Below are 22,589 nucleotides of genomic sequence, written 5' to 3'. Positions count from 1 at the left end.
TGTTATCCTGGACAAATCCTGGTGTCCGAACCAACTCATTTATGGGACAGAGAAGTTGTTACCAGGTTGCATTATTCTGAGAGATTCTAGGAAAATGAACTTATCCCAAAGACCACGTATGTCCCACTCCCCAACTATCCCCAAATCTTTACCTACCACTTCCTTGGTAGATTTCTTTCTTTCAAATACCTGGGGACGTTCATAGCCCTGAAGGCTTTGCTAGTCATTAAAATGTTAGTGTGAACTAGCTTATCAGATAAGTAAAATGGATATCAAATAAGGCTCTAGGAGTATGGATGAGAACAAATAAAATTTCTTTTTTAATATTTATTTACTTGGCTGCACCGGGTTTTAGTTGTGTCATGCAAGTTTAGTTGTGGCATGTGGGATCTAGTCCCTGACCAGGGATTGAACCCTGGCCCCCTTGCATTGTGATCACCGAGTCTTAGCCTCTGGACCACCAGGGAAATCCCAACAAGTAAATATTGATGAGAGATGCAGGGTATGGACTAGAGGCTGGATGAATAAGCTCAGTGGGTATTGAGTAGGGGCCAGAAGCATCTCACAGAGGTACTCTGCAGAAGGAAAGGCAGTTATAAACATTAATGGAGCACCTACTATGTGTCAGGCATGCTACCAGGCAAAAGCCCTAAGAAACATGCTTGTTAGTAACAGACTGCCCACGATTCCCCTTGATAAGCATAGCTGCAGCTGCTAAGTCGCTTCAGTCTTGTCCGACTCTGTGCAGCCCCATAGACGGCAGCCCACCAGGCTCCTCTGTCCATGGGATTTTCCAGGCAAGAGTACTGGAGTGGGGTGCCACTGCCGCAGGGTGACTGTGAATTAAGAGACTGGAATCTCCACCCCCTACATCTCAGACACTGTAGTTCCCCGGAGGCCTCTCCTAAGGTGAGCTTCTCACCAGCTAAGCAGAGCAGCTGGCTCTAAGGATACAAATGTTTCACGCAGCCAACCTTCAGTTGCAAACTAATAGGTATGTGTTCCAAGGTTAGAGAGAAAACTGGCTGGGTGAAACATTTTCAAAGTACATTGGTTTCTAATATGGCACCTTTCTGAGGAATTTTCAAGGGTCATTTCAACTCTAGGGGATGTTTGTGGTGGCCGAGGCTGGAACGCAGTCCCCAGGTGAGATGAGTCTCTGATATACAGAATTCAGAAGTCCAGTGATCCCTGACAAATGGTAGGTTATATACACATAACTGCTGTCCATTAAACCCATTTATGACCGCCTGGTTGGTACTGTGCCAAGAGGGAGCCTCACACACCTGGTCCCGTGCACCAGGCACACCCTGGACTCCCTGGTTCTTGTTCCCTGGTATTAGGAAGCCCTCAACCTTCCCCGTCCCCTGTGTACTGAGCTCTGCTCCTCTGCAGAGCATAAGGGTGCCAAGAACACTGCTGGCAGCACCTGAGCTTCAGGGAAAAGGCCACGGCAGCCCAGTTACCCACCTAGCTGTGTCATTCTACCTTCTGGGCCAGCTCCTCTGGCTCACTCAGCTCCACCCTCCACAAAGCTGTTGGTGTAATTCTTCCAAAACACAAATCTGCCTATCGCACTGCTACTGCCTCAGGTTATCCTTAGCCTGGAGTCGTAGTGGTAGCAGAAATCATAACTCTAATAATAACGATGGAGTTATAGCTAACGTAGAGTGAGCTCCACTCATGGTGTGCCAAGCACAATGTCAAGCCAGGATGCAGTCTCTCATCCAGTCCCCACGACACCTTGGAGGGCAGGTGGCAGAGAAGGGGTTGGAGGGTCAGAAAGGTGAAGTCTCTGCTCACAGTCACGAGGCTAGAAAGTCAGGCCACCACCAGGCGTCAGATTTAAGTTCTGCCAACTTCGGAACCCGTGTTCTCAACCCCTATACCATTTGGCCTAAACAAATGATTGGAAAAAAGTGTGATGAGTGCAGAGTGATTCACACTCCTCTTGGAATCTGGTTGTGTGTCCTCTATCACAACCCTGATCTCCCTGCATCCCAGGTGTCCATCAATTTGTGGGGACCAAGCTCCTCCAGGTCAGGGACTGCGCTGATTCACTTTTACTTTGCCAGCACCCAGGAGGGGTCTTGGCACCTGGTCGGTGCTCAATAAATGGCTGACGGGTTAATGAATGGATAAGTGCGTGAATGAATCCATCAATTGGAATCAAGCCCTGGCCTTCTCCAGGAACCTTGCCTGCTTATCGAAGCCCCCAGGGTAATCTCATTTCTCTAAATTCCTTCAGCACTTTTTTTCTTGTATAATGGTTAATTGCACTCTGTTTTCCCACATGCAATACTTTTGTCTGTAAGTTACTGATGCCTCCCCAAGCCACCATAGGCAACTTGGGCAAGGATGGCATTTAACCCTTCTTTTCCCAAGTCACCTAGCTCAGGGCTGAGCTCTTAGCTCTGGGTGAGTACGCAGATTAATTCATTGTGAACCTGAGAGCAGAAAACAGAACATGAGGACACCTGGCCTGGGAGGAATAACCCGTTGTTCTTTCTGTCCCCACCCCCTGTAGGAGCCTCCTCTGGCATCATTGACCTCTTGCCATCCCCCAGTGCTGCCACCAACTGGACCACAGGACTGCTGGTGGACAGCAGTGAAATGATCTTCAAGTTCGATGGCAGGCAGGGTGCCAAGATCCCTGATGGAGTTGTGCCCAAGAACCTGACCGACCAGTTCACTATCACCATGTGGATGAAGCACGGCCCCAGCCCTGGCGTGAGAGCCGAGAAGGAAACCATCCTCTGCAACTCGGATAAAACCGGTGAGCCTCGCATCCAGCTCTCCTCGCAGCTGTCCATTATGTCCCAGCTGGTCAGGCATGGCCACGGCCACCAAGAGTGTGAGAGAAAAACAGGAGTATGAGAGGAGACCTGGGAAAATATTCTGGTCTCTGGTTTTCCGCCTGCTGACTTCCTGGGCTTGGGGTAGGGCAAGACTACAAATGGGAGGTAGGGTACAGACACAAAAGAATCGAAAAGGTGGCATTGGTGGTTTTCAGACTGGGTTCTTCAGAACCTCAGCCTCCCCAGAAGTAACTTAGGGCTGCTAGACCAGGGGTTGAGGGTGAGGGAGGAGATTTCATCTTTAATTCAAGCAAAGCAGCTCCACCTTCACTGTATTATATATAGGCATATTTCCATTAAGATCATTTTCAATGAAAGGGTCCTGCTAACTTACAACAGTAGTTTGAAAATCACTGCTGTGCATAATAAGGATAGCTAAGTCTTGTTAGCTATTTTTCAGCATGCTAAGTATGTATAAGGGGATTCACAGCTTGCTCCACCACTTATTGGCTGTGTAATCTTGAGCAAGTTGTTTAACCTCTCTGTGCCTCAATTTCCCAGTCTATAAAACATGCATTTTATTAATAGTATTAATAGTATGATCTACCTCATAGGACCCCACGTCCAAGGTAAGAGAAACCCAGGTAAGACGGTGGGCACTGAGAGAGGGGATCAGGGGGCAGACAGGCTGAAACTACAATCACGGACAACTAGCCAATCTGATCACATGGACCACAGCCTTGTCTAACTCAATGAAACTAAGCCATTACGTGTGGGGCCACCCAAGATGGACAGGTCATGGTGGAGAGGTCTGACAGAATGTGGTCCACTGGAGAAGGGAATGGCAAACCACTTCAGTATTCTTGCCTTCAGAACCCCATGAACAGTATAAAAAGGCAAAAAGATAGGACACTGAAAGATGAACTCCCCAGGTCGGTAGGTGCCCAAATATGCTACTGGAGATCAGTGGAGGAATAACTACAAAAAGAATGAAGGGATGGAGCCAAAGCAAAAACAACACCCAGTTGTGGATGTGACTGGTGACAGAAGCAAGATTCGATGCTGTAAAGAGCAATATTGCATAGGAACCTGGAATGTTACGTCCATGAATCAGGGCAAATTGGAAGTGGCCAAACAGGAGATGACAAGAGTAAACATCGACATTCTAGGAATCAGTGAACTAAGATGGACTGGAATGGGTGAATTTAACTCAGATGACCATAATATCTACTACTGTGGGCAGGAATCCCCTAGAAGAAATGGAGTAGACATCATAGTCAACAAAAGAGTCCAAAATGCAGTACTCGGATGCAATCTCAAAAATGACAGAATGATCTCTGTTCGTTTCCAAGGCAAACCATTCAATATCACGGTAATTCAACTCTACGCCCCGACCAGTAACGCTGAAGAAGCTGAAGTTGAACAGTTCTATGAAAACCTACAAGACCTTCTAGAACTAACACCCCCAAAAGATGTCCTTTTCATTATAGGGGACTGGAATGCAAAAGTAGGAAGTCAAGAAACACCTGGAATAACAGGCAAATTTGGCCTTGGAGTACAGAATGAAGCAGGGCAAAGGCTAATAGAGTTCTGCCGAGAGAATGCACTGGTCATAGCGAACACCCTCTTCCAAAAACACAAGAGAAGGCTCTACACATGGACATCACCAGATGGCCAACACTGAAATCAGATTGATTATATTCTTTGCAGCCAAAGATGGAGAAGCTCTATACAGTCAGCAAAAACAAGACCAGGAGCTGACTGTGGCTCAGATCATGAACTCCTTATTGCCAAATTCAGACTGAAACTGAAGAAAGTAGAGAAAACCACTAGACCATTCAGGTATGAACTAAATCAAATCCCTTCTGAATATACAGTAGAAGTGAGAAATAGATTTAAAGGACTAGATCTGATAGACAGAATACCTGATGAACTATGGATGGAGGTTCGTGACATTGTACAGGAGACAGGAATCAAGACCATCCCCAAGAAAAAGAAATGAAAACAAGCAGAATAGCTGTCTGAGGAGGTCTTACAAATAGCTGTGAAAAGATGGGAAGTGAAAAGCAAAGGAGAAAAGGAAAGATATACCGATCTAAATGCAGAGTTCCAAAGAATAGCAAGGAGAGATAAGAAAGCCTTCCTCAGCAATCAGTGCAAAGAAATAGAGGAAAACAATAGAATGGGAAAGACTAGAGATCTCTTCAAGAAAATTAGAGATACCAAGGGAACATTTCATGCAAAGATGGGCTCAATAAAGGACAGAAATGGTATGGACCTAACAGAAGCAGAAGAGATTAAGAAGAGGTGGCAAGAATACACAGAAGAACAGTACAAAAAAGATCTTCATGACCTAGATAATCATGATAGTGTGATCAGTCACCTAGAGCCAGACATCCTGGAATGTGAAGTCAAGTGGGCCTTAGAAAGCATCACTACGAACAAAGCTAGTGGAGGTGATGGAATTCCAGTTGAGCTATTTCAAATCCTCAAAGGTGATGCTGTGAAAGTGCTGCACTCAATATGTCAGCAAATATGGAAAACTCAGCAGTGGCCACAGGACTGGAAAAGTTCAGTTTTCATTCCAATCCCAAAGAAAGGCAATGCCAAAGAATGCTCAAACTACCGCACAATTGCACTCATCTCACATGCTAGCAAAGTAATGCCCAAAATTCTCCAAGCCAGGCTTCAGCAATATGTGAACCACGAACTTCCAGATGTTCAAGCTGGTTTTAGAAAAGGCAGAGGAACCAGAGATCAAACTGCCAATATCTGCTGGATCATCGAAAAAGCAAGAGAGTTCCAGAAAAACATCTATTTCTGCTTTATTGGCTACGCCAAAGCCTTTGACTCTGTGGATCACAATAAACTGTGGAAAATTCTTCAAGAGATGGGAATACCAGACCACCTCACCTGCCTCTTGAGAAACCTGTATGCAGGTCAGGAAGCAACAGTTAGAACTGGACATGGAACAACAGACTGGTTCCAAATAGGAAAAGGAGTACGTCAAGGCTGTATATTGTCACCCTGCTTATTTAACTTCTATGCAGAGTACATCATGAGAAACGCTGGGCTGGAGGAAGCACAAGCTAGAATCAAGATTGCCAGGAGAAATATCAATAACCTCAGATATGCGGATGATACCACCCTTATGGCAGAAAGTGAAGAAGAACTAAAGAGCCTCTTGATGAAAGTGAGAGAGGAGAATGAAAAAACTAAGATCAGATTCAGAAAACTAAGATCATGGCATCTGGTCCTATCACTTCATGGCAGATATATGGGGAAACAGTGGAAACCGTGGCTGACTATTTTTCTGGGCTCAAAAATCACTGCAGATGGTGAATGCAGCCATGAAATTAAAAGACGCTTACTCCTTGGAAGGAAAGTTATGACCAACCTAGGTAGCATATTAAAAAGCAGAGACATTATTTTGCCAACAAATTCCGTCTAGTCAAGGCTATGGTTTTTCCAGTGGTCATGTATGGGTGTTAGAGTTAGACTATAAAGAAAGCTGAGTGCTGAGGAATTGATGCTTTTGAACTGTGGTGTTGGAGAAGACTCTTGAGAGTCCCTTGGACTACAAGGAGATCCAACCAGTCCATCCTAAATGAGATCAGTCCTGAGTGTTCATTGGAAGGACTGATGCTGAGGCTGAAACTCCAATGCTTTGGCCACCTGATGCGAAGAGCTGACTCATTGGAAAAGACCCTGATGCTGGGAAAGATTGAGGGCAGGAGGAGAAGGGGACGACAGAGGATGAGATGGCTGGATGGCATCACCGACTTGATGGACCTGAGTTTGGGTAAACTCCGGGAGTTGGTGATGGACAGGGAGGCCTGGCGTGCTGCGGTTCATGGGGTCGCAAAGAGTCGGACATGACTGAGATGAACTGAACTGAACTGAACTGATCTACCTCATAAGGTTTTTTATCAGAATTAAGTGACTTTATGTACGTATAGAGCTTTAGAACAGTACCTGACACACAGGAAGTGCAATCTGTGTTAGCTCTTCCTGTTCCAAACAGTGTCTCACATCTCTACAATTGACTTTATAAAAGCAATATTGTGTTTTCTGTTTTAAGGATAAGGAAACATCCTTGAGAGGTTAAGTAGCTTGTCCCAAATTATATAGCAAGTAGATATCAGAACTGGAAGGTAAGCTTAGCTCCAGCTAACTCCAACCCCATGTTCTGCTCATCACACCCCACATGTAAAGACACACACACACAAATACTCTGATATCTTATGAAAATTTGATGCCCACAGTTTTCCATTTCAAATGCTACTCTTGTTAAAGTACTTCAAATAAATAACAGCAGCCCATGGTGTAGTGAGAAGACAGGAGAGAAGGAAGTCTGCATGCTCAGCTCTGTCGCTGGACCGCCGCAGTTCACATGGAAGATTTCCCACTATTTAACATATGACCTTTGAGAACTTGCTTGCTACTCAGCTTCAATTCAGTTTTCCCATATGTAAAATGGGGGAGATAAACATGAGACAATGTATGAAATCACTTAGCAGATCCAGACATAAAATCAGTGCCAATTTACTCAATGTGGTTGTCACTGTCATTATTATTTCTGGTTTTATTCCACATTCTATTATTATCAGGACCCCACATTTCCTATTTCACTAATCTTTGCATTACATGTTAAAGTGTTTTTTGGATGTAGAAACTGAGACAAAGGAAGTTGCCCATTTTCCTAGGTGTAAGGTGTCAAAGCCAGGGCCAAGGATTGGTTTTCCTGGAATCTTCCTCTAGGAAGGGCCCCGCAGACCTGCGTAAGGTGCCACTGGAGATTGGGACTGGGTTCAAAGCTCAGCCCAGGACCCCAGGAACCACCCTGTGGCCCCATCTTTGCAGTGCCTGGCAGGGTGCTTCCATCATGAACCCAGGACCCCAAATGCAAAGCATCCCCAGCTGGGGTTAGCAGCCACACACGGAGTCCTTTCTAAAATGTATCAAATGCCCTTGGGAGGCAGGTCAGACAGATAGAGACCTTTGGGCTTCCAGAAAAGGAAACTGGAATATGAAAGGTTGAGCAACTAACCTAAGATAACACAACTGATAGCCAAAGAAACAGGCTTAGCCCTAGTTCCTCTGGCTCATGTTTCAGTTCAGTTCAGTCACTCAGTCATGTCCGACTTTTTGCAACCCCACGGACTGCGGCACGCCAGGCCTCCCTGTTCATCACCAATTCCCAAAGTTTACTCAAACTCACATCCATTGAGTCGGTGATGCCATCCAACCATCTCGTTCTCTGTCATTCCCTTCTCCTCCCGCCTTCAATCTTTCCCAGCATCAGGGTCTTTTCCAGTGACTCAGTTCTTGCATCAGGTGGCCAAAGTATTGGAGTTTCAGCTTCAGCATCAGTCCTTCCAATGAATATTCAGGACTAATTACACATTTCAGGACCATGCTATTGGAACAGCAGCTCTCAACCCTAACTATACACTAGAATAACCTGGTGGCCCTATAAAAATAGATGCCAGGGCCCTGCCCCAGCTCAATGAGTCAGCGTCTGGGGGATTCTTTCGTGTAGCCATGGCTGAAAACTCTGCATTAGATGATGATGCCTCACTTTCATCAGAGTAGCACCCCCAATAGGCATTTCAGCCCCTTCAACCAGCAAGTTGTGGCACTGCTGAAGCTTTGGCCTCAGCATGAAATAACACTGGGCCAATCAACTCAACACTGGCACAAAAGAGATGGGGAAGATTTTCTCATTTCTCTGACTTGAAAATAAACCTATATATATCTCCTCCCCTTAATAAAAAAAATTGTCAGGATCAACTAAAGCTTGATTAGGGCTTTTATGTATCAGGAAAAGAATTGTCAAGTTATAAAAGCAACACATGTTTATAGCAAGTAACCTAAAAATCACAGAAAAGTAGGAAAAATATATGAGTCACCTAAAATTCTAATAATTGGAGGCATTTTCTGATAACAGTTGGCATATTTCACTATGAAATGAAATCTTATTTTTATTTCTATGTATATAGAGTATTCTTACAATTTTAAATCTATTTTTATAATACCTGTGATACCATTATGTTTCTCTTAAATAACATTACATGTACCAGGTCATTTCTCTATGTGATAAATTATCCTTTAAAAATATGAATTACATGACAGTCATGAGGCTTTATTATACTTCATTTAACTGGCTCCCTTTTGTTAGACATTTAGATTGTTTCCTTTTAAATGCAACTGAAACAATGCTGTAATCGGCATTATTGCAATATATAATAAGCATTCTTATATATACCTGTATGGATAGTTCTGATTATTTCCTGACCAGAAGCTGAATTATTGAGTTAAAGAATATATTGAGTTGGCCAGAAAGTTCATTTGGTTTTTTCCCATAAGATGTTATGGAGAAAAACCAAACAAACTTTTTGGTCAACCCAATAAATGTTAGAAAGGCTATTGATATAAATTACAAAATTGCCCTTCATGAAAATTGCACTAGTTTCCGAAGTAAAACTCACCAATGCTAGCCTATGATGAAGTAGTTTATTAATAGTTGGATAACAGAACTGATTAGCTATCAAGGGTTAATTTCAGTTTTATAAAAGAAAAAAAACACTCTCAGCACAACCACCAAGAAGCCTCACGATGACTAACACCCTTTCATTAGTTTTCCCTCCTGTCACTGTCCAGCAGCCCAAGATGGAGCTGCTGGGTGAGGCTCAGCTTTGCCCAGTCATTCGGGGACTCGAGATCCTTCCATCACTTGTCACTGCCATTTTCAACCACGGAACAGAAAGTTAGAATAGAGGGTTGAACACAGAAAGGTTTTATTAGCTAGACCAGCAAGCCACATACTCACAGTTTTCTGGTGAGAATTTGATCTCAGTGTTCCATCTGACCATGAGAGAAGCAGCAGTATGGCTTAGGCCATGTTTCTAAGAGTGAGGATACAAGGTTAGGTAAATACATAGCAATGGCTCTAACACATGGTATTGTGAGGGGCACTTGTGCTCCCTCCAAGCCCACCTTTGTTGGCCCTATCTCTCCATTCCTGGTGTGAGCGATGTCCTTTCCTGGCCTCTCTTAGAAACTCCTCTCCCCCCACACACCCGCCCCTCCTGTGGGACCCTTTCTTCCTGGCATCAGCCCTCTCGCTGCCTCTGAGTTTCATTTGAATATGATGTGCCACTTGCAGTGCCAGCTACTTTCATACAGGGCCTTCTAAGACAGAGGGGCCAACCAGTCCAGAAATCACCAAGTGTTGGGGGCAGAGTTGCCAGCCTGGTAGAGAGTCCTAGGATGGTCCCTCAGCCTACGGGACAAGGAAAGGATGCTCTCACACATCCAGAGGTGCCCCGAAAACCTCTCAGAGGGACCAAAGTTGTCTAAAGTAGAGAGGAGGTGGGAATGAGATTCCCACCTGCCTGTTGGCTGAGCTGCAAACACTTTTACTTCTGTTCCAGGCTGCTGTCGGAGCAGAGCCCAGGGGAGCTCTGGGCAAGTGTGACTTGTGTCCTAGGAGTTTAGGGTGCAGGAAAGGTGGACCTGGCTCTGACTCTTGCCCAGATGATCTGAGAGCAAGAGGCTAATGGGGGCTGCCTCTGAGGGGGGAGCAGTGAGGAGCGAGGGGCAGCAGGGGGAAGGGCTGCCCTACTACAGTTTAGCAGAACATCAGTGTTTTTATTCTTATTCATGGGAACCAAATGGACATCTAGAAATGGTTGAGACTGGAGCCAAGAGGGTTGAGTCCCAGGAAGAGGGAATCCAGTAGGAGAAGCAGATTGGCAAGGGGGCAGGGATAAGTAACCGAGGGCAGGAGCCAAGATCATGAAAGGTATCATGAAAATCATGAAAGGAATCATGAAAAGCATGGCTTCGAGAAGTAATGGAGAGGCGGTGGTGGTGGTGGTTTAGTCACTAAGTCGTGTCCGACTCTTGAGACCCCATGGACTGTAGCCTGCCAGGCTCCTCTGTCCATGGGATTCTCCAGGCAAGAATACTGGAGTGAGTTGCCATTTCCTTCTCCAAAGGGAGAGGTAAGAGCCAACAAAGGTGGGAATGGAAGTTGTGTGAATGCCCCTGCTGTCCGGAACAGGACTGTGTCATGTATCAGATCAACTCCTATGTGAAGATTGTAACAGACCCTTTCTTATTGAGGGTGTTCTTATTAGGGATTGAAGGGGTGGTGGGGGGAGAAGGGCTGAAAACATTTTTTAACCAGGGCCCACACCCAGTTTCATGGCTACAGGTGATCCCTGCAAAGCCTCTCCAAAAACTAGCCAACGCACCCGTAAAGGAACCCGTATGTAGACCCACATGACAGAGGACACTGGACATCCCTGAGAAAATGAAAAAGTCCATTGCCTCTTTAAAGAGACTCCACTTCTCTCCTGATCTGCCTTCCCTGCCCCTGACCAAGACTGGAGCTGGGAGGAGTTTGGGGGAGGAGGCAGTGGGACAAGAAGAGTCTTTTCCCCACTGGTGGCCAATGAGCCACGGACAAGGCTGAGTGGGGAAGATCTTTTAACTAATGACACTCTGGTATTTGATTTGGAGAGAACCTTTCTGGACTACTTTAATATCTGACAGTGCCAAGAAGCCTTTAAGATATGCCAGAGATGTGGGCAAGGAGAAGGAGGGGGGCTTCCGGGGAGAACACTGAAGGACAGCAAAAGAGGAGCTGAATTCTGAGTGTATCATGTCACTAAGGCATTGAGGGACCAGTTACCCTGGTGTGGGTGGTGACTCCAGGGATCCAGCTAACAGAGGGTGGGGGAGGGGGACCTCTGGAGGGAGGCCAGGAGATGCTGTAAACCTCCCATGAGGTCTGTCCTTGCATCAACCTCTCCTGATGCCAAATGAAGCTCAAGGGGAGAAATCTTTCTGTATCTTCCTAACAGTTATCCATAGAAACTACAGGAAATCAGTTAGGCAATAGTGTGGGAGACAAGAACTGGTTAGTAAAATTCCTATAACCAGGTCTGTGTATTTCAACAATATAAAGACCAAGTAGTCACCTGAATATTGGCCTTGATCAATACTGCCACATTTGGCAACTGACCATTCTCCTGTCCATCTTTTGGTTGCATCCTGAAGAATGGTAATGCTTTTGTGAAAACAGCATCTGACTCTACTCTGTTATGTTGTCATGGTCAGGAGGCAGTGTAGTAGTCCTTATCATAACCAACAGCCATTGAACATCTGTTCTGGGCATATGGTTTATACACATTTCCTCATTGTATCAATTAAGATGCTTTCAGTTACAAGGAATGGGAAATACAGAGCAAACTGATATTGGATGATTAAAAATCAAAATTATAAAGGGAATGTGGGCTTCTTGTAACTAAAAGTGCTAGAGCTAAGACAGACAGCTTCTGATAAAGTGTGATCAAGGTCCTGGCTGCTTTTCTCCACAATTTTTCAGATCTGCCACCTTATATGTATCAATTTCATGTTAGCAAACATGGCTGCAGCAGCTCCAAGCCTCCCAGTATATACTGCAACTTCTTGAAAGAGATGGGGGTCTCTTCATGCTAGGTGCTAAAAGAGGGAGAGAGTTCTTTCCTAGACTACTTAGAACAGCTCCAGAGTCACTGGCCTGACTCGAGTCACTTTCCTGACAGAAGCCCCATGGCCAGGAGAATGGTCTGCAGTGCTAGATGTGGACCTGGGTTCTGAACCAAACACTGTGGCAGGGGGTGTTTCAGGAGCCCCTTTGGCTGAAACCAACTCGGAGCCCATGCCTTGAAGTAGGATTTGGTGTTGATTCCTCCCACTTATTCCTCCATAAGCAAGGTGTGTACAGGATGTGCAAAAATCAATCAATCACAACATCCTATTCTCGTGACACATTAGGGTAATCCAGCATCCCTGTCATGATACAGCTAAGGAAATCAAGCCTCTAAGAGGTTGAATTACTTTTCCAGCATCATCCAGAGGTATGGCTTCACTCCAGGTCTCTCTGAATCCAGGGCCCATGTCCTTCTTGCTGTATCTGCTCATTTCCCCAATACTTACAGAACATGTGCATCATACTTGACTTCTGCATGTGGTACTTTGTGGTACAGTGTGAATTCTCTGAGTATTGATCAAAGAACAGCTCCTCCCCTCCCAATGGCTATTATATTGTGACTAAAGGATGTCATGGCTGGGACCCAGTTGATTGTTTTTTTAACCAGAAAAGGAAGTTTTAGCAGGGAAAAGAAAAGTCCCATCTGTTGTCTGTGTGTTGGGAAAGAAGTATTTATTCATTGCCTTGGAAATTCAGGAAACTGTGTCTAGTGCTGGAAAATCAACCTGCCCTCTCCTCTCAGCAGCCAGAAGTGAGGCAACTCTCCTTAACTGCACACAGAAATGGAGGCGTCCTCTGTGGTTACTGTTGTCAAGCCTGATGAAATAAAATAAGAGCCCAGAACTCTGGGAGGATCCAGCTGTGTTAAAGGAAACTGGAGTGGCCGATGTGATTGTCAGAGTGTCCTTGGCCCTCCCAGAAGTCTATGTACAAAAAAAAAAAAAGTTTGTAAACACATGTAATTTTATCCAGGCGCTAATGCAGTAAAGGTTGGTTTTTAAGGCCCGAATGCCTTCTTGGCAGCAGTTTTCTGTGGGCTTTCTTGAATCTACCTCTTCCATTTCAGACAGCTCCACCATGTGTGTTCTAGAACTATTCATTAGATCAGTTGGAAAAGAAAAAAAACTAGAATGCCCGTTTCTTTGTTTTCTGGGGTTGTGCTAAGTGATGAACTGGGAAGACTCCTCTAGGGGAGATGGGCTTAGGGATTCTGGCACCACTCAAATCCTCTTTCTGCTTTCCAGAAATGAACCGGCATCACTACGCCCTGTACGTGCACAACTGCCGCCTTGTCTTCCTCTTGCGCAAGGATTTTGACCAGGCAGACACCTTCCGCCCCGCAGAGTTCCACTGGAAGCTGGACCAGGTATGGGGCTCACCTCACACCTGCCCACCCCCCACCCCCCACCCCTCTGCAGGGATGGTTGATGTGGTCCAGGGATGATGGGAATGGGTAGGTATCTCACGGTTCTGGTCACTTGCTGATTTGGAGGAAAATCAACTCTGGGAGACACATAGCGTCTTGTAGTCAGGATGGAAACTGCCGTCTTAAAGACCAGTAGGAAGTGGGGAGGACCACCCTGGCTGGGACCTTCACCCATCAGTGGACTTGCCAGTGTGCATCTTGTCGACTTGCTCCACGTGGAGCTCCTGAGAAGCTGATCCTCTTGACCCCCAGGCCCAGTTTCTGATCTTTGTTAGCACATCTTTTTGTCACAAATGCTCTGTGTCTCCTCTTTGATGCTCTCCTTTGGGTGACGGTGCAGCCTTGCCTTTGGTGACACAGGTTGAGAGCAGGGGCCTGAGGACTTTGAAGTCATCAGTGACACAGTGCCCTGTGAGCAGTGCATGTTCTCTTCTGAAGCAGGAAAATCTCTGACTCCTGACTTGTGATCACAAGGGGTGCTGTGTCGTACTTGTCAATGACAAATGAAGTGTCTGGTTGGAATGAAATGCTTTGAAGTGTCTATGTCTGGGGACTGTGCAGTGAGGAGATTGAGGAGGTGGCATTTCTCCTCCATGGGTGGCTGTGTTGCTGAAGAAGTGTCAGTGCAGCAAACCTAGAATTGTCCTCTGCTTCGATTTGGGGGGGGGGGCATACATTTTTGTTCAATGGTTTTACATTGTCAAGAGGGAGTGTGGCGGTTGGCAGAGAAGAGGGTCATAGCATGGGTGCTGCTTAATGAAGCAGATGAAATGATGCTCATTCTACTGCATCTCTTATTTGCTTTCTTTCTGCCCAACCCATATTCTGATAGCTTCTGGGGCCCTCGACCTCCTTTTCTCCCTCCAGGTGGATGCCACCTGCCTCATGGTGCCTAGGGCTGAATGTTTCATAATCCTCTCCCTTCTCTTTCCTTATTACCTGTGTCTACCACTCCCCACTCCCTTTTCTGCTGAAGCCCCAGGCACCCATTGGGGCTGATCTCAGAGTGTGTCACTGGAAAGCACGCCAGAAGGAACTCATTTCCATGAGACGAGAATGATTGCTACTGCTCTTCCTCTATATGGAAGTACTGACATATGCTCTTTAGGAGAGAGATTCATTACTCTCAGGGAATGTCTCAATGGTGGGACATCAGGCAGTATGGCAAGGTCAAGGATGCCAGGCTGATGGGAAAGATGTTTGAGGGAGCCCTGGGGCAACTGCCTAATCCATTCTCAATAAATCCCATCCTGCTGGACCCTAGGGTTTTGGAAATATGGCATTTGGATTAATATATGTTCTTCTGAATTAGGAATTCTGGGCCTTACAGAAATTGCGCTATCTTGACATTGTTTATCTGATCTCCCAGCAACCTCTTGGCTACTTTCTAAAATGCCATATGGTTTATATGGGATATTTTTATAAATACATAATATGAATTGAGGTGAATTAGAATAAATTCCATATTGTGAGGGGTTTTAATAAAAACATTTCTATACTGGCTGAGATCATTGTAGATGCCCTTCAGTATTTCCTAAGATGGGAATGAAAAGCACTGTTACAGGCAAATGAAAGTCACAGGCTTTGGAATTTAAACTAGGTGAGGAAGGAATTCTGGCAAGAATACTGGAGCGCGTAGCCATTCCCTTCTCTGAGGGATCTTCCTGGCCCAGGAAAGATCTTGAACCCAGGTCTCCTGCATTACAGGTGGATTCCTTATCATCTGAGTCACAAGGAAGCCCTATAGTGAATCTAGGAATTCTGAAATCTGTTCCCAAACTGATGACTTTAAGGAGGAGCTGAAACTTCTCTGATCTCATTTACTACCATTCATGTGTGCCTGCTCTGTGCCAGGTACTCTGTGTGCAGAGCTCATTCTCATCTCTCCCAAGTCCTGCTGGGTGGATAATATGGAGCAGGAGACCATGATCCAGCAACTTGGCCAAGGTCACACAATAAACATGGCCAGGACCTCCTTTTTCCGTATGCTCTAGTGCTCTTTGGTGAGCGTGCTAATTAAAATGCAAAATGTTTGCATTTTTAAATTTCAAATAATTTTTATTTGGAGATCGGAATTATGCAAAGTGCAAAATGTTTATCCTGATGAAACCCTATGAAACTGTCAAATCTTCACTTCGCTCAAGCTCTGTCTTCCGTGTCTTAGTCAGCTTGGGTTGCCATAACCGAATACCACAGCCTGGGTGGCCTGAACAACAGAGATTTATTTCTCACAGTTCTTGAGGCTGGAAAGTCCAAGATCAAGGTGCTAGCCAGTTCTATTTCCCCCATGAGGACCTTCTTCCTGGCTGTAGACAGCAGCCTTCTCACTGTGTTCTCACATGGTGGAGAGAGCTTGGGTACCTTTCCTTTTCCTTATCAGGCAGGAGCCCTATTGGACTAGGGCCCCACCCTGATGACCTCATTTAACCTTCATTACTCCTAATGAAAGTTAGACCCTTTCTTCCAATACAGCCGTGTTTGGGGTTAGAGCTTCAACATATGAATTTGAAAGGATGCAGTTCAGCTTACGGGGCTTCCCTGGTGGCTCAGTGGTAAAGAATCCACCTGCCAATACAGGAAACGTGGTTTCAGTCGCCGGGTTGGGAAGATTCCCTGGAGAAGGAAATGTCAACCTACTCCAGTATTCTTGCCTGGAGAATCCCATGGACAGAAGAGCCTGGTGGGTTCCAGTCCATGGGGTTGCAAAAGAGTCAGACACAACTTAGTGACTAAACAAAAACAACAAACAACAATTTAGCTTTAGTATTCTTCTACTAAAGAAATTAACATAAAAATGTAAAGCCTGCCTATTGATGGTCAGAAGCCCCAGCTCACTTTAACAGTTGCCCATACCCCGAGAGGAGCTACAGTGGGTGGGACTAGGGAACCTCCACCAGACACATACTAGCAATCCAGTGGTATGTATAGACCAGCCCAGATTCCTCTGTCCACTATTTAGCTCTCTAGCTTCTCTCTGTAGACAGAAACATATCAGAAGTTTCTTGGATGTAAATCATTTGATGCCAAACTGTGTATATCAGACAAAGTTGCCTCCCTCAGGAAGCCATTCTGGGCCACCTCTTGTATAGCTTGCCTCTTCCCCATGCTCCTCAGACTCCATGCAGAATCCATCCCAATACTTACCTACATTAGTTACCCATTTATTTGTCCTGCCTTTCTGCCCACTTTGTGCCAAGATCCTGGAGGGCAGGTCTGTGTCTTACTCTCTCCAAATTCTTAGTGCAGATTAGAGCCCTGAGCACACAGTTGGTGTCCAGTAAATGTTTGCATAAAAATGAATGGATATTGAGATCAAAAGAAAGGAGAGACAAAATGAGGGAGGAAGAGAGGGAAGTAGAGAAGAAAAATCGAGATCTTTTAAAACCTCCTGGTGATTAATTGATCTTTTGATCCATTTTTATGGAACATTTTAAAATTCTAAAATTTTGCCCTTTTTCACTCTCTGGATCTCAGAGGTTCAGCTTTGATCTTGATAATTTTTCTATTTCAAAGATCTCACTGACTTTACCCCCAGTGGTTCTGTAACTGTTATAAAACTTTCTGGCCTTGAGTGGAAAAGGCTCAAGCCAGTCTAATGTACTGTGTGTATTCAAATTGCTGGCCCACCTTAGGGGTTCTAAAAGCATAATAAATGTCCTACTGCCTGATGAGACCTCATTTATTCTGAGCATAAACTATGTGCCAAACTCTTTGCTGGATACCAGAGATCAGCTAAAATAAAGCCTCTGCTCTCTAGAAGTATCCATGACAACAAGGCAGACAAACACATAAACAGACAGTGTACAATCCTATGTGATACGTGAAGAAGGCAGGGAACCAGGTAGGGGGAGTCTGTCGGGATCAGTCTGGAGGATCCTGCTACGTCCCTGGGTATAAGGGCCTGGGAAAGCTTCTGGAAGAGGTGGGAGGGTTCAGAGGAGGTAGAGCCAGGTAGCCAAGCTTGGAGAGAATGAAAAGGAGGGTCTTCAGGGGACTGTAAGCTTTCTGTGTGTCAGGGCACAAGGACAGGGTGGAAGGGGAAGACGTTGACAGTGTTATTGAACCTGGACTTGGGTCCATTCGTCCAAATGACACAGGTTATGGTGGAAAAAAGTACAGCATTTATTCTAAAGCTCCAAGCAACGAGAATGGGCAGCTCATGGTCAAAAAACTGTGAACTCCCCATGGCTTTCAGGGAAGAATCTTTTAAAGGTGGTGTGAGGGAGTGGGCCTCAGGGTACGTGATCAGCTCATGCATAGTTCTAGTTGATTGGCATCAAGGTGAAGTTTTAAGCATCACCAGTCTTCTGGTTTCAACCTGTCTGGAGTCTCTGTGCTTTTAGTCAGTAATTTTCATCTGATGGGGGTCTGCAACCTGTGAAACAACTTAGGAATGTGTGTCAGACCTTTATCTGTATTTTTCAGGGACCTGGGAGTTTGGTGACACTGCTTTGTGGATGGCTTATTGTCTAAATTGTTACCAGTTTGTTGGCTCAACAGCTAGTCTTTGTTTCTACACTTTCTACACTTTCTACACTTTCCTAATCATTAACCCTTTGAAGCCAGTCTGATGTATTGTGTGGGCTTCCCTGGTGGCTCGGTAGTAAAGAATTGACCTGCCAATACAGGAGATGGGTTCAGTCCCTGGGTCAGGAAGATCCCCTGGAGAATACTCCGTATTCTTGCCTGGCAAATCTCATGAACAGAGGAGCCTGGTGGGCTACAGTCCATGGGGTTGCAAAAGAGCTGGACAGGACTTAGCAACTAAACAACAATAGCAATGTATTATGTGCATTCAAATTGCTGGCCCACCTTAGGGATTCTTTTAAGACTGAGAGGTGACCTGGGAGACGAAAACAAAATAGTTTTACTTCAAAGGACATGGACACAGGGACTTGAGTACACTTTCAACAAGTGTTAGGACCCAGTTTGGAGGAGCAGTGGGAATTAAACGTCAGGAGGCTTTTTATAGCATGTTATTGAGTTGGTAACTTATCCCCAAAGAATGGGCCACAATCAAAGCATTTTGTTATTCAAAAGAAGACTGATAATTTGGGGACTACAACTGCAAGGAATGCTAGTATGACATTCATAAAATATCACATTCAAGCAAATGTAACTCAGGCCAGGTCATTCACTGGGGTCAGTAGCAGGGGATATGATAGAATCAGGGTCTCCCTCTTCCTTTCTCTGCAGCCAGAAGACTAAGCACATGACAGATGCTGCTTGTGAGCATGGAAACGAGGGCATGATAGGTGGGCTGGCTTCTACATAGCTCTTCAAGTGTGTGCCCAGGGAGTGTGGTAATTGTCACAGAGGAGCTACATGCTTCCAAAAAGCCCATCCCTTTCCCCTGCACCTCAGAAAGCCTTTGCCAGGGTATATAGGCTGCCAGGTAAATCCATTACCAGGCAACCCCAAGAAGTGCCCCAACTACCCAGTGTACCTCTTGAAAATGAATCCACGATGAGGAGACTGTCATTTTAATGGGATGTTTCCTTATGATCTGCTAATGCAAATCCCTCAGGCCTGCTCTTAGTCATGTGCAAACCCAGACAGGAGCAGAGGAGAAGGCCAGTTGCCAATTCACATGGGAAAAGTTTATTAATTTACAGCCCTCCCAGCTTTCATGTTATTTGGATATGGTTGACTCAGCATCACAAATTCTAATGATCTTCCCTTTGGACTTATTGGTGCCTGGAGGGAGACAGCACACTCACTTATTGGAAGACACAGCTTGAGTGACAGCCTTAATGGACCAATAAGAGGACAGGCGCCACAGGCTCAGACAAGGAAAAAAAAAATGTATCTCTGAAAAATTGCAAGGAAGTGAAATCCATTCTGTTGGCCCTCATCTTCTCTGTGCCAGAAATTGCAACAAGCACCAGGGGAGAGAAGAAGGACACTAAGGATCCTGCCCTAGGAGCCCACAGCCTGCCTAGATTATGCCCAATTTTAGAGACCTGAGGATTATTCTCCTGCAAGAGTCCCAAACTCTAATAGTCATGGACAGGAGAAGCAGTCAAAGTGAGTGTAGATGCCTGGCTGGGTGGCTGTAGTTCCTCATTCAGACTCACCTACCACACAGATCCAGGCCACACAAGAATCCAAGCCTGATGCTGCACTTCCCGTCGTTCACAAATGGGGAGTCAGATTGCCATAGAAAACCTTCCAAATTGAGTATTTTCTCATTTAAAAAACATACCATCAAACCAGATGTTCCGTGGTATACTTTATAATCTGGTCACTGATAAAAACAAACAAAAGATCAGTCACCAAAAAACCCACTGTCATTTGGACACAGGAAAACCACACCATAACATGACTGTTTGAGAAGTTTGATCTTCGTCACTAAGGCCCACTTGTCCTTTCTGAGCATCTCCTGTCCTAGTCCCGTGCTCCACCCTCCATGAAGAATGCTGGATTCCCAGTATCAAGTGGTGGTGGGGGGGCATTTTGTGTCCCCAGTGGCCCCTTCACTACACCCAGGAAGAAGGGACAGCTGTGAGTGGGGCAGGGTCCCTTAGACTCAGATGGTCTTTTCTTCTTCCTGCATAAAGGAGAGAATAAGCACAGGCCCAGGTTCCTCTGGAAAAAATGACAGAGTTGGGATTTGAGTCAAATACCCACATTTGTAAGACCATCACCTTTGCCCATTAAGTCCATTCTACTTGCTTAGAAATCCAAAGTTCCTGGGAGAGGAGAAATCTTTTATTCTTGGTGAGGAAAGTGTGTTTGAATGATGTAGAATGAGTTTACTCACATCTGCTCTTTCAGCCACACTGAGAGTCAAATGAGTTAGTTCAATCATTATTATAGCCAAGTGCCAAGGAGTTAATTGGAGAATGGTCAATCCAGTCCAGACCAGTCGTCTTAATGAGCAAAATAATTGGGCATCGTCAATGCTCTAATTCCACAGTTAAAGACTGATTCTTGGGTGCAATGGCCATGCTTCCTCTAATGCAGTGACACACCCCACTCAACACCCCACCGGGCACACTGGCCTTTGGTAAGACCTGCTTCCCTTTAGGAACATGTGTCCTAATCAGATGGAGAGGAAGAATGTCCAGAACCTCTTTTGTCTCTCCTTTAGGCAGAATCCCAAATGACTTCCCTTAAGATGCCAACTTGCAGGGTTGTTCACAATGGATAAGGAGATGGGGAGAGTCACAAACACAGTGATTCTTACTTCTTTTTCTGTAATACATAAGGCCCCTTTATAAGCCCTCACTTTTTTTCAGTGTCCCTCTCCCTGCCTCTTCTCATCTCCAAGAACTTCTAGAGACATCTGGGGAGAGGGGGCATCTGTGATTTCGTGCTGTTGGCAGAGAACGGTCCTCAGATGCCCTCGGTCCTCTTGGGTCAGGCAGGTGCAGTGACCGCATTTCCTGCTCTCTGGAAAGTGACTGCTGACATGGTTATCCCAGTCATTCTGTTTTCTTTAGAGACGGTACCAACATCCTGGAAATCCATCCCTTCAGCCCATTGCCTGAGCCATGTTCTCTCCACCTTGAAGCTCCTTTCCTGGCAGCCTTTCATCCTGCCCATCTCTGCTGCGCTGGTTACCTCCATCCCACAACACCTCACCTGGGCTCCTCAGGGCCCCCAGCGAACCACCTATGATGCATGTTGTGTCCCCAGTGGCCTCCTCACCACACCCAGGAAGAAGGGGCAGCTGTGAGTGCGGCAGGTCCCTTAGACCCAGGTGGTCTTCTTTCCTCCCACATAAAGAAAAGAATACATCACAGGCCAAAGTTCCTCTGGAACTTTGGAAAAAAATGACAGAGCTGGGATTTGAGTCAAATACTCACATTTGTCAGACCAGTGCCTTTGCCCATTAAGTCCATTCTACTTGCTTAGAAATCCAAAGCTCCTGGGAGAGGAGAAATCTTTTATTCTTGGTGAGGAAAGTGTGTCTACCTGTGGTAGACAGAATAATGGCTCCAAAGGTGTACACCTCCTAATCCCTAAAATCTGAATGTTTTAGCTTTCATGGCTAAAGGTCTTTATAGACCTAATTAAAGATCCTGAGCTAGGGAGATTATCTTGGGTTAGTCAAGTGGATCCAATGTAACCACAAGGATTCTTACAGAAGGGAGGCAGAAGGGTTAGAGTCAGAGAAGACATGACAGGAAGCAGAGGTCAGAGTGATGTGAGCCAAAGAATGCACCCACTTCTATGACCTGGTGGTTAAAAAAAAAGGAAACAGATTATCTCTTATAGTCTCCAGAAGCCACCTTGATTGAAACCCAGAGAGACTCATTTCAGATTTTTTTTTTACCTCCAAAGCTGTAATATAATAAATCTGTGTTGTTTTAACAGAAAGGCTGAGGTTATTTTTTATAGCAGCAGTAGGAAACACATACATTGTTCATGACCCTTTGGGAGATCACTTCCCATCTTCCCACACTTAACTGAGGTGACCCTGGGCCCAGCTTTCCAGGCAGGTTCAGAGACTCTTCTGTACCCCCAGTGTGGGGCCTCTGTCCAGGGTCTCTATAGAACCCCTCCCCTTGGAGGCATGGCCGTAGGAGGGAGGGATGAAGAGCCACTGCCTTTAACATCCCCCATTCACCGCCTGCTGTTCACCAAGCCTGCTTCCTTACAAGCCTCTGGACTAGGATCCCCAAGGGGCAGATTGAGCCTTTCCTTCTGCCCTAAGCCATATTTTTCCTCTAACCTAAGGTGCCAGTCACCTGACCAGCCATGATCAGTGGGAAAGGTACCTCTCTGCCTTAAGGGAAGAAGCATGAGTCCTTTATGCTTGGTTCTGAAAAATGCTAAGACAAACTTAGAAAATCCTCCTTCTCTTGACAGAGCC

The 22,589-nt window shown here is 45.5% G+C and overlaps 1 protein-coding gene across 1 annotated transcript in view; it reads left to right on the top strand.

Moving 5' to 3' along the window:
- Positions 1 to 22,589, top strand: part of CLSTN2 (calsyntenin 2) — a 704,297-nt gene that overhangs the window by 589,792 nt on the left and 91,916 nt on the right. Inside the window, exons 7-8 of the mRNA XM_081573999.1 lie at positions 2,528 to 2,776; positions 13,587 to 13,708. Of these exons, the coding sequence (XP_081430125.1) occupies positions 2,528 to 2,776; positions 13,587 to 13,708 (371 nt within the window). The remainder of the gene's footprint in view (positions 1 to 2,527; positions 2,777 to 13,586; positions 13,709 to 22,589) is intronic.

The sequence above is a fragment of the Giraffa tippelskirchi genome, chromosome 2 (assembly GCF_054371585.1).
Source record: "Giraffa tippelskirchi isolate mGirTip1 chromosome 2, T2T-mGirTip1v1.2.pri, whole genome shotgun sequence".
NCBI classification, from domain to species: domain Eukaryota; kingdom Metazoa; phylum Chordata; class Mammalia; order Artiodactyla; family Giraffidae; genus Giraffa; species Giraffa tippelskirchi.
The sequence above is the reverse complement of the archived record's forward strand: the minus strand, read 5'-3'. Positions and strand labels throughout refer to the sequence as shown.